The sequence below is a fragment of the Arachis duranensis genome, chromosome 10 (genome assembly GCF_000817695.3).
Source record: "Arachis duranensis cultivar V14167 chromosome 10, aradu.V14167.gnm2.J7QH, whole genome shotgun sequence".
Classification (NCBI taxonomy): Eukaryota; Viridiplantae; Streptophyta; class Magnoliopsida; order Fabales; family Fabaceae; genus Arachis; species Arachis duranensis.
In genome coordinates, this window is record NC_029781.3 from 30084240 (window position 1) to 30096722 (window position 12483).

A 12483-nucleotide genomic window follows, 5' to 3' on the forward strand; every position below is an offset into this window, starting at 1 on the left:
AAAAAGGACAAAATAAATAAAAAACTAATTATAAATAACAATAAAATCACAAATAATAAAAATTTATAGTTTAAAATAATACTAAATTAAAAAATACTGATAGTACTANTATATTATTATTTTTTGCTATTCTTATTGTTTCTTTGTTTATATTAATTTTTTTATTATTCAGTGTTCTTTATGTCTAATATTTTTGTTTTAGTCGAAATTTTTTATTTTCTATTCAATTTTGTGAATTTTATAATTATAATGCTCGTATACTATGTTTTATTGTAATTTTTTTATAATACATATTATGATCCTATTTAAAAAGAGAAATTAAATAAAAAATTATTCATAAGTAATAAAATATTTTTTATTTTAATATAAGTTATATTTTATTAAATTTTATATGTTATTTTAATTTAATTAATAGATATTAATTTTATTATAAAATTAATTAATAAGATCTATTTAAACATCTAAATTAAAACGTAAAATAATATAAAAAAATATTTAAATTGATATCTTTTAATTTTTAATAATTTTTTTATCTAAAAATAATTTTAAGTAATATAATTTAAATAATATTTATTTTACTAAAATTTATTTTAATATAAAAATTGTTAAGTATAAATCATGTTAATACAAATTTACTTTTCATCAAAATTAATTTTATAAACTCAATTTTATACAAACTTCTATAATCCAAACACACACAAAAAAAGAGGAGCAAAACACTCAATTAAGCCAAGATGAGGAAGTTTTTACACAAATTCACCAAACCAAAATTTGGTTCATGAATCAACCAATGCACATTTCTATGTAGTTCGAACCAGCTAAATTTGAACTCCATTTATACATAATTTGAATCAGCTTGATTCGAATTATACACAAACGCACACACACACTAATTCGAATCAATCTGATTCGAATTACACAAACACAGTAATTCGAATCAGTGTGATTCAAATTACTCCCCAACACGCAATCCCAAGTAATTCGAAACAGGCTGATTCGAATTACACAATGTATAGTTCGAATTAGGCTGGTTCGAATTATAAAGGACCAGAGGTGTATATATATGGTGTGAACGTGAATTGATCTCATTAGAGTAGAAAAATGGCTAGTGAGGAGAGTTTTGTAGTGTTGGTTCACCACAGAGGATCGATTAAGAGGAAAACACGATCCGGTGTGAAGTTTACCGATAAGAATCCTCTCAGTATTTTCATGAGGCCTACGATGAGCTGTGATGACCTTGTTAATTCTATACTACAGAAACTTGGTCTGGAAGGCGTGAAACAGGTTAAAAAGTTTTTCTATCGCATTCAAATCTTGGTGTTGCAAGAAATCATGAAGTATGATTGTTTCACGATCGGGAGTGTTGAGGACTTGCATGTCATATTTCATTGTCGTCGGCAGTTTCCCAAAGTTAAGACACCAGAATTATTGGCGAAGTTGGTTGATGTGGTATCCAGCTCGGGGGGTTCGAACCGGAATACTCCCACTGTAGGCACGGTAGCCGATTCTAGCTCCAAACCTACTGGTGCATCTTCCTCCGTCCCTGTGTATGAACCTCCGGTCCAGCCTGTCGCCTCCCCTTCGTTCACTTTTGATCCCAACGATAGTGGAGGCGGCGAGGTTGGAATAGGGGATTTTGTGCCGACCTCTTTACAGTCTGCTGCACCGACTGGTCTTGGAGATGCATGATAAACCACTATTTTATATTTTATCTTGTGCTTAATTGAGTGGATTTTATCAATCTTTTATGCACTTATTCATACGATTTGCATGGTTTTACATTCTCCTTCCTGATTTTGTGCTGTGATTGAAAACATGCTTCTTTGGCTTTTATTTTCTTTTATTTAAATCATCTCTTATTATCATTCGATGCGTTGATATGTGTGTTAAGTGATTTCAGGGATTACAGGGCAAGAATGACTTAGAGGATGGAAAGGAAGCATGCAAAAGTGGAAGGAATACAAGAAACTGAAGGAATTCCCAAAGATGTCAGCCAGACCTCTTTGCATTCAAACGTTCATAACTTGAGCTACAGAGATCCAAATGATGCGGTTCCAGTTGGGTTGGAAAGCTAACATCTGGAGCTTCCTAATGATATATAATTTGCTACAGCTGCCCTGAAGTTAGGTGACGCGGATGCGTGGATGACGCGCATGCATCGCATCTGCGAATTTCAATCCACGCAAATGCGTGGACGACGCCTCCGCGTCACTTTGCCGCGACCTGTACGAACCAGAAATTGCTGGGGGCAATTTCTGGGCTGTTTTTGACCGAGTTTTCGGCCCAAAAAATATAGATTAGAGGCTATTAAGTGAGGGAATGCATCCATTCATAAAACACAACATAGACGACTCATATTTCACTTTTCATAATTTAGATGTAGTTTTAGAGAGAGAGAGGCTCTCTCATCTCTCTTAGGATTTAGGATTAGGATTCCTCTTAAAGGATTTAGGATTTCTTATTATTTCAACTTTAAATTTCTTCTGAGTTCCAGGTTAAATGTTCCTTTTATTTATTTTTCCAATTTAATTTATGAACTTTTCCATCTTACATTTGATATCTTTATTAATTCAATTTGAGGTATGTTAGACTTATGATTGCTTTCTTTTATTTATTATATAAATAATTTGGATTTTTTCCTTTTGACTTTGGTTGAGTAATTGGTGACACTTGAGTTATCAAACTCAGCAGTTGATTAATATTTGAAGTTGCTGGTTGATTTGGATCCCTCTAAAGCTAGTCTTTCCTTAGGAGTTGACTAGGACTTGAGGAATCAAATTAATTGGTCTACTTGACTTTCCTTTATTTAGTAAGGATTAACTAAGTGGGAGCAACGGACAATACTCATCACACCTGATAAGGATAACTAGGATGGGATTTCCAATTCTCATACATTGCCAAGAGATTTTCTAGTTATTAGTTTATTCCTTTTGCCATTTACTATTCTTGCTTTTTATCTTATACATTAAAAAACCCCAAAAACACACCTTTTTCCCATAACCAATAATAAATCATACCTCCCTGCAATTCCTTGAGAAGACGACCCGAAGTTTAAATACTTCGGTTATCAATTTCAAAGGGGTTTGTTACTTGTGACAACCAAACGTTTGTACGAAAAGATTTTCTGTTGGTTTAGAAGCTGTACTTACAACGCGATTATATTTGTGAATTTCTTTACCGAAAGAAAATCCGATCGTCAAAATGGCACCGTTGCCAGGAAATTGCAAACGTGTGCCTTATTATTGGTTATTGTAAATATTTGCTTTTAAATTGATTTTTTCGAAAAAAAAATCCAGATTTTAATATTTTTATCTTATCTTACCTTATTTTTCAAAAAAATCAAATATATTTTTTTTCAAAAATCATATCTTTTTCAAAATCCTATCTTATCTTTTTCAAAATCTTATCTGACCTTTTTTCAAAAATCATATCTTTTTTTCAAAATATTTTCTTTTTATTAGTTTTTGTTTTTATTTTTCTCCTACTACTATGAACTCTCACCCCTTTGGCTATGAGTTTGGTTACAACTATGTTGCAGAAAGAGGAGACTACAATGAGAACATGCATCAAGATTGGAACAATCAAAGATGGGAGGAGCCACAAGGACTTGATCAACCCTCATGGCAACAACCACCTCTAATGGACTATCAACAACCATTCTGTGATGCATACCAAGATGGCGGCTATGGTGAGCACTCTTTGGATTATCAGCAACCACCACCATATGCCTATGAACCCCATCCTCAACATAACCTTGAACCACCATACTCACAATCCCCTTACACCACTCACCTCCATATGACCCTAATCCTTATCCACCACACCAACCACCATATGAACCATACCCAGAACCACCACATCAATATCTACCATCTCCATATCCTTATCAAAAAGAACCACCTCCGTATGAACATGTTTTCCAAAAAAATGAACCCTTCTATCCACTCCAAACCTCCATGGAGAGCACACTTACCTCTCTCATTGGTCTCACCTCTACACTCCAAAATCTTATATCCCGCATGGACCAACCCTCAAGCTCCAATGCACTTCCATCTCAAGCACAGAATGATCTCTTCATCCCATCACCACCATCTATGGAAGAGCACCCACATCCATCAATCCAAGAGTAAAATGATCACAATGCTGCTATTGACATGGAACAGGAGAGAAGGGATCATCTTCGCGAATCCATACTTCACAAGGAGCTAGAGGAGGCACTAAAGGTGAAGGTAGAAGAGACCTTTGCAGATGAAGGAGTAGTTGAAGGGAGTTGTCATACAAAAGAAACCATCAAGGAGGAGTACAATTTTATACTTAAACAACTGGATCAAGCGATAAATCGACTACCTTCCTGATGTTTGGACATTCAAGGAACCCCCATGGCTTCATGTGGAGAATCTACTGAAGAACGTGGCATGATGGAGAAGCTAGAAACTCTGGTGAACAGTGAGCAACACGCTTTTGTATTGGAACAATTGGAAGAAGCTACACCTGCCGTTGAAGAGGAAGAAGTGGTTGAAGACTTAGGAGATGCTAACCCTCCATGGGAAAGTCAAGTTATAGAGCCTCTTTCAAAGATGTTTGAAACTGATGTTGAGGAGGGTGTACAACTTCCAAGGCATCTCATGATTGAAGACTTCCAAAGGGATGATCAAGAGATGGATTCGATCATTGATGAATTCTTATCTACATTTGAATCCTCTCCCATTGGACTTGACATGGAGATGAAGGAAGAGGAAGCACAACCTCCCATGCCCTTGGTGAACAATGAAGAAGAGATTGAATTGGAAGAAATCTACCAAGAGGAGGAGGCTGATATTGAAGAAGATTGCAAAGAGGTGGAAGCTGTCAGAGAAGAGCACAAGGGAGTGGAGCTTGCAAGTTCATTCGGAGCACCTCTCCCAAGGCCATTACTGTCCAACACAACATTCAAGTGGATAAAATACCTATCCTTAACCTTTAATTTCTCACTTGAATATGGACTACTTGAGACAGATGGTTAGCTTAGAGCTCTTTGTGGCATTAATAGTAAGAGGAAGATGGTAAGTGGTAAGAGTTGTCATGCAAGGTTCATTAAGGTTCCGCATTCTGCACTAGAATACAAGTGTTGGTGCAGAGCTCAATTGAATGGGTCGAGGATGTTGTTTGGTCGCTGTAGTGAGAATTTAGATTGCATGCCACCCGGATGGAATCATGATTATCTACACAAAGACGGGTGCAAAAGCAAGGTTTGGGACCCCAGAATTCATTCCAACAATTAACACTCGTGAGGCATTGTCACTTGCTTTAACTTGCTTGAAGGCTTTCTGCGCCTAGTTTGGGATCCCGGAGGCTATTGGAAGTACAAACATTGGTGGGGATTCTTGGATCAGTACAAGCATAAGTCACCATAACAGGGAGCTCACCAAATGTCCAACTTAAGGACTTTAACTAAAAGTGCTAGGTGGGAGACAACCCACCATGGTATGATCGTTCCTTTTTCAGTTTAGTCTGTTTTTGAGTTCTGATTGAACCTGGAAGCATGCATAGCATTCATATTAAGCATTGCATTCTGCGTACTGCATTATAAAAAAAATGAGGGAGATTAAGGCATGCGACGCGCCAGCGTCGCTGACGCACTTGCATCATAGTGCCTTCGCAACAATAAAGAAAAGAAACAGAGAGTTACGCAGGAGTGTGGCTGGAGGCGTGCCATAGGTACAAACTGGCCCACGCAAATACGTCACTGACGCATTCGCGCAAATTGCAAAACCCAGCCCCCATCCGTCCGCGTCACCCACGCGCACGCGTGACCTGTGACATCATCGTAAAAATGTATTTAGACAGAAAGTTGTGCTGGAATGCTGCTGGAATGGTGCTGGAAGCACCAACCAAACCACGCGACCGCGCGTCCCACGCATCCACGTCACATGAGTCCAGCGCAGTCCACGCGATCGCGTGACGCACGCGTCCGCGTCACTTGCGCTGCACAACTTATCCATCCCAGTGCCAACTATCTTATCTTTTCTTAATCTTTTTCTTTCCCCTTTCTTAATTCTTTCTTCTTCCTTCTTTTCTTTCTTCTATTATTTCCATTCTTCATCTTATTCATTCTTTTTCTTCTTCTCTCTTTACTCTTTCCTCTTTCTTTCCTTCCTCTCTTCTTCCTCTTCTTCTCCCTTTCTTTTCTATATTTATTGTTTTTACATTGGTGTTAAAATCTTCTTACTCATCTGTTGCATATCTCCTGCATTATTTTAGGTGCTTCTTAACTTGTTTGCTATTTAGTTGACATGCCATGTGCTTCTATTATTTTCTCACTTACATGTTGTAGCTACCATGTACTTGAACACCTTATTCTTTGGCACAAGCCACATATGTTTTATCTCTTTTCATATCTTTGCTTGTGGATTCTGTCCCTTTCTTTTTTCTCCTCTTTCAGGCTGGTCACCAAGAGGGAAAAAGAAAAGTTTCTAACTGGAGCAGTAAACAAGTCTACCGCACAATCTTTAGAGAATAAGCATCAGTTGGACCACCCGTCCACTTGCACATCTTTGCATACACCGAGGACGGTGCAATCTTTAAGTGTGGGGAGGTCGATACCGATCTCCATGGGTTAGTTATTCTCTTTTCAACACCAATACTCTATTTTCTTTGTTTGTTCATTATTGCATTTGCATATTTGATTGCATGTTTGTTTGATTTTATGCATTTAGTCACTACTTGGTTGAAGTAATATTTTCTTTTTCAAGAAATTTTTATAATATTTCACTAATTTAAATCAAAACTTTTGTGCTAAACTTGTTTGGAAGTTGTATTTGGAACATAGTTAAAAGTTAGAACACACAACCTGTGAGATTTTGAGCTTATTTACATGGTTACATTATTTAACCATAAATTTTTATTCTTGTGTGTTTTTTTCTCTATGATTGCAATCTTTACTTTGTTCCATTCTATATGTCCACTATTAGTGTATTTACATGCTTGCATATGATTGAGGCCATCATTTGTTTAGCTCATTTATCCCAAATAAGCCTACTCTTTAAATTACCTTTGTTAGCCACTTTGAGCTTTTTAATCCCCATTTGTTTAATATTTTACTACATCACTAGCCTTAAGCAGAAAAATAAATTAAATATCCCAATTGAATCTTTGGTTAGCTTAAGATAGAGGTTGTGCATCAACTAAGTGTGGGGAAACTGTGGGAACATGGGTTAATAAGGGAATGTATCATGTTTCTAATTTTGAATATTGGAAAATTTGGGTACCTACTCATGAAAACAGAAAATTAAAAATTTCATATGCATTGGTATGTTATTTTAGTTTTTATGTCTCTATAAAAAATATATATATAATATAAATAAATAAATAAGGGGATAAAATTACCCCAATGTTGAGTTAATAAAAGATCAATGCATATGTGACACAAATTAAAAGAAAAGTTGATACATGAGTATGTGATACAAAAGTGGGAATTATGGGTAGCTAGGCATGATTTTAGAAGTTATATCGAATGTATGTATGTTAGGTGATAGCTTAGGTTAGTCAAAGATTCATATTATAACTTACTTGCCCATACATATACCCTTACCTTTACCTCAGCCCCATTACAACCTTGAAAAGACCTCATGATGTTTGCATTGGTATACTAAATATTTGTTGATTGGTTAGATGAAGAACAAAGTTTAGAAAGCATGACTAGAGAAAAGTAGAGTGAATTACCCTATAAACTAGAGAGATTAGAGTGCACATACACTACCAGTGAGGGTTCAATGCTTGATTCTATGTTCCCTGCTTTCATGAGCTACCTTCTTACAAGTTTACTTGTCTTTTATTGTGTAATTTGAATTAGTGGAATTTGATTTATATTTGTCTTTGAGAACTTATTTACTTTTAACCAAGTAGGTAGAAACATTTTGCATGTAGTTGCATTCACAAAGATAGGTTGCATTTCATACTCTCTATCATTCTGCTTCACTCCTTTATAGCTTCTCTTGAGCTTAGCATGAGGACATGCTAATGTTTAAGTGTGGGGAGGTTGATAAACTACTATTTTATAGTTTATTTTGTGCTTAATTGAGTGGATTTTATCAATCTTTCATGCACTTATTCATACGATTTGCATGATTTTACATTCTCCTTCCTGATTTTGTGCTGTGATTGAAAATATGCTTCTTTGGCTTTTATTTTCTTTTATTTAAATACTCTCTTATTATCATTTGATGCCTTGATATGTGTGTTAAGTGATTTCAGGGATTACAGGGCAAGAATGGCTTAGAGGATGGAAAGGAAGCATGCAAAAGTGGAAGAAATACAAGAAACTAAAGGAATTGCGAAAGCTGTCAGCCAGACCTCTTCGCATTTAAACGGTCATAACTTGAGCTACAAAGATCCAAATGATGCGGTTTTAGTTGGGTTGGAAAGCTAACATCCGGGGCTTCGCAACGATTCATAATTTGTTATAGCTGCCCGAAGTTAGGTGACGCGCATGCTATAACAAATTTATGAACTTTTCCATGTTACATTTGATATCTTTATTAATTCAATTTGAGGTATGTCAGACTTATGATTGCTTTCTTTTATTTATTATATAAATAGTTTGGATTTTTCTCTCTTGGATCTGGTTGAGTAATTGGTGACACTTGAGTTATCAAACTCAGCAGTTGATTAATATTTGAAGTTGCTGGTTGATTTGGATACCTCTAAAGCTAGTCTTTCCTTAGGAGTTGACTAGGACTTGAGGAATCAAATTAATTGTCCACTTGACTTTCCTTTATTTAGTAAGGGTTAACTAAGTGGGAGCAATGGACAATACTCATCACACCTGATAAGGATAACTAGGATAGGATTTCCAATTCTCATACCTTACCAAGAGATTTTCTAGTTATTAGTTTATTCCTTTTGCCATTTACTATTTTTGCTTTTTATCTTATACGTTAAAAAACCCCAAAAACACACCTTTTTCCATAACTAATAATAAATCATACCTCCCTGCAATTCCTTGAGAAGACGACTCGAGGTTTAATTACTTCGGTTATCAATTTCAAAGGGGTTTGTTACTTGTGACAACCAAATGTTTGTATGAAAGGATTTTCTGTTTGTTTAGAAACTGTACTTTCAACGCGATTATATTTGTGAATTTCTTTACCGAAAGAAAATCCGATCGTCAATGCATTGTTGGATGATCCAGACGATAATGATGTGGAGCCGGATATCATTGTTGATGATAGTGGTGATGATATTGGAGCGAGTGAGCCTGCTGGGGCGGGAGGTGGTTCTAGCTCTGGCACATAACAGTATCCTCCGCACTTTTTATCTTTAGACTTGGATGCCATGAGGCAAGAGGGGGTTCCTGGGGAGCCTGCTGGATTTGGTGCTAGAGATGGCGAAGTGTCTGCAGGTCTAACAGAGTTTCAGGTTGGTCAGCAATTTCAGGATAAAGATGAGGTCGTGTTAAGTGTGAAGACGTACAGCATCCGACGTGGGATACAGTACAAGGTGGTGGAGTCTGACTATCGCCGGTATGTTGGGAAGTGTTTTGAGTTTGGGAATGGGTGCACATGGTTGATTCGACTTAGTGTCCGGCAGCACAAGGGCATTTGGGAGGTCAAACGGTATAATGGACCACATACGTGTCTTGCAACCTCCATCTCCAGCGACCACATGAGTTTGGATTATCATGTGATCTCGGCATTTATCATGCCAATGGTTATAGCTGATGCATCCATCAACATCAAGGTGCTTCTACGTACAGGAGGGTCTGGTTGGCGAAGCAGAAGGCCATTGCCCACATCTATGGTGATTGGGATGAGTCATACAATGAGCTTCCTAGGTGGGTGTTAGGAGTTCAGCTGACGATGCCTGGTACTGTTGCAGTCCTTAGGACAAGCCCTGTTCGAGTTGGGGGATAGGTGGACGAGTCGCAAGCTTATTTTCACCGACTGTTCTGGACATTTCCACCATGTATCGAGGCCTTCTGTCATTGCAAGCCGTTGGTCAGTATTGACGGCACCCATCTGTATGGCAAGTATGGGGGAACGTTGCTCGTCGCGATTGCACAAGACGGGAACTCCAACATTCTACCTGTTCTATTTGCACTGCCTGGTTGAGGGTGAGAATACCGAGTCCTGGTCCTTCTTTCTCTCCCACCTGCGTCAGCATGTGACCCCGTAGCCGGGTCTGCTGGTTATATCAGATAGGCATAATGGCATCAAGGCTGCACTTAAGGCTCTGGACGGATGATGGCTACCTTCAGCTACCTACCATGCATTCTACATTCGACATGAGGCAGCAAATTTTGCCCTGACCTTCAAGGGCAAGGACGCAAGAAGGCTTCTTGTGAATGCAGCATATGCTAAAACCGAGGTGGAGTTCAATTACTGGTTTGATATTCTGCGGTCTGAAGACCCTGCCATGTGTGAGTGGGCGAACCGGATTGAGTATTCATTGTGGACACAGCATTGGGACGAGGGTCAAAGATTTGGGCACAGGACGACAAATATCTCCGAGTGTGTTAATTCAATCCTGAAGTGGTCAGGAATCTCCCTGTGTACTCGCTGGTGAAGCAACTTATGGGAGGTTGGCCGAACTATTCATCTGTAAGGGGAGGGAAGCTGAGGCCCAGCTGCGTAGCAGACAACAATTCAGTCAACACCTGGTGAAGTGTATAGATGCCAATATGAAGACGGCGAGGTGCTTCACGGTGACTTTGTACGACAGAGATAACTCGGAGTTCACTATCTCGGAGATGACTCCTACTGATTTGTTCTCACTCGGTAACTACAGGGTGTCACTCAGATCTCTGACATGTGATTGCGGATACTTTTAGGAACTTCATTTCCTGTGTCCTCACGCCCTGGCATGATGTGTATATTCACGACTAACTTGGCAGCCGTATGTGCAACAGGTGTATCGTCTTAGCTCCGTGTTCAGTGTGTACCGGATGGGGTTCACACCTCCCATTCCTGAGGGTTTCTGGCCATCATATGATGGGATGACAGTGATACCAGACCCCAACAAAAGGCGTGCGAGCAAGGGACGTCCCAAGTCCACCAGGATACAGACTACTATGGACGAGGCGGATCCGAACAGGCTGAAGAGATGTGGCTTCTGTCGGCAATCAGGACACACACGTCAGGGTTGCCCACAGGTCAGAGGACCAAGTCACACGGGGGGGACATGAGTAGGTGTATTGTTAGCTTTATTATTACATTGATTTCACTTTTGTATTTAGAGTCCACTGTTTTAGGGTGTGTTACTTGAAGTTGCTAAGTGAGAAAATTTGTTTAACTTAATGTGATGTACTTTGCGTGGGTTATTAATTAATCAATGTGTTCTGTTTCTGAAGTGAAATATCACATCTCCGACAAATACATAAGGCAATAATGCAATCTTCAAAGTAAATGATACATGATAACCAAAATATCTAAATAACTTAAATAAACAATGTACACCAATTTCCAAAGTAACGGATACACGATAAAGCAATAAGGTACGTAACATAAATAAGAAAATACAACTCGGATCCTACACATACATAACTAAAATAAATAAAGGAAGTTAAAATACAACACTGATCATAAAAATAAGTCATACACCATAAACAAATCATCTAAATAGGTGCGAACTGGTGAAGCAACGACGGGGAACCCGTGTCCTTTGGCCTCTCCGGACGAGCGGCTCCTCATCCTCGATGTCATCCTCGTCATCATCCGGGTCTGCCTGTGTAAGTGGCCTAGTTTGGACTGGCAACGGTCGTGAGAAAGACCCTGAAGGAACCGACTCTCCGCGGATGGGTGCCCTAGTCGGTTTGGAAACTGAATGTGACCCAGCAGTATAGGCGGAAGGAGGGGTACCACCCAATGCAAAATAGTCAGGAGCAGGCACGAAAGGAGGCTCGTTTAGATCGACATCTAACGGTGCCTGTGTTCCCGTCATCTGAACCTATCGAAGTGCCGCATCATCCTCCTGCATAATGGCACTGATCTCATCTAGGAAGTGTGACCCGCCGAAATCCGCATCAAGAGCATCATTGGCCAGCAAGTTTGAACATAGCGTCCCCGGACTAACCTATGGCTGACTCTCCTGAAGTGTGTGGTCGTCACCGGGGACACCAACGAAGTAATCGCCGAGCGGCCCTGATCCAAATCCCCTGTCACCATGGGCCAAACCATCTCCCATACCGGACCCATACCACTCTCCACCATGACCGCCATGATGAGGACTAACACCCCCTACACCAGCATGGCCTCCAGCGTCTCTCCCAGCAGGCCCGTGCTGATCACCATCATCGTCGTCATCGTCACCATGATCACCGTGATCGTCCACCGCAGCACGCGCTCTGCGTCTTCCTCGATGCCTCATCGTCTATCTCCAACCCTACCCTCCGCGTCAACCTCCTCCATGGCCTAGTCGAGCCACCTCCACTCACACTGGCTCCGTTGTGTCCCGACACGAGCTCTCTGCTCAACCCGATGCCCATCCGGAACGTTGTCAACACGGTCC

General features: G+C 39.4%; 1 protein-coding gene across 1 annotated transcript; it reads left to right on the forward strand.

Annotated features, from left to right (window-relative positions):
• Positions 1-1101: 1101 nt before the first annotated feature.
• LOC107469542 (uncharacterized) lies at positions 1102-11161 on the forward strand. Its single transcript, XM_016088912.1, has 7 exons — positions 1102-1672; positions 9134-9250; positions 9302-9777; positions 9856-10132; positions 10235-10418; positions 10510-10765; positions 10886-11161. The coding sequence occupies exons 1-7, from the start codon at positions 1102-1104 to the stop codon at positions 11159-11161; spliced, it is 2157 nt and encodes a 718-aa protein (XP_015944398.1).
• The last annotated feature ends 1322 nt before the right edge of the window (positions 11162-12483 follow it).

Excerpts from the sequence above, each read along its gene's own strand:
- LOC107469542 (XM_016088912.1), top strand. The coding sequence starts at position 1,102 with ATGGCTAGTGAGGAGAGTTTTGTAGTGTTGGTTCACCACAGAGGATCG. Across the intron at positions 9,251-9,301 it reads TGAGCCTGCTGGGGCGGGAG|ACTTGGATGCCATGAGGCAA; the intron begins GTGGTTCTAGCT and ends TTTTATCTTTAG. Across the intron at positions 10,766-10,885 it reads TCTCACTCGGTAACTACAGG|GTGTATCGTCTTAGCTCCGT; the intron begins GTGTCACTCAGA and ends TATGTGCAACAG.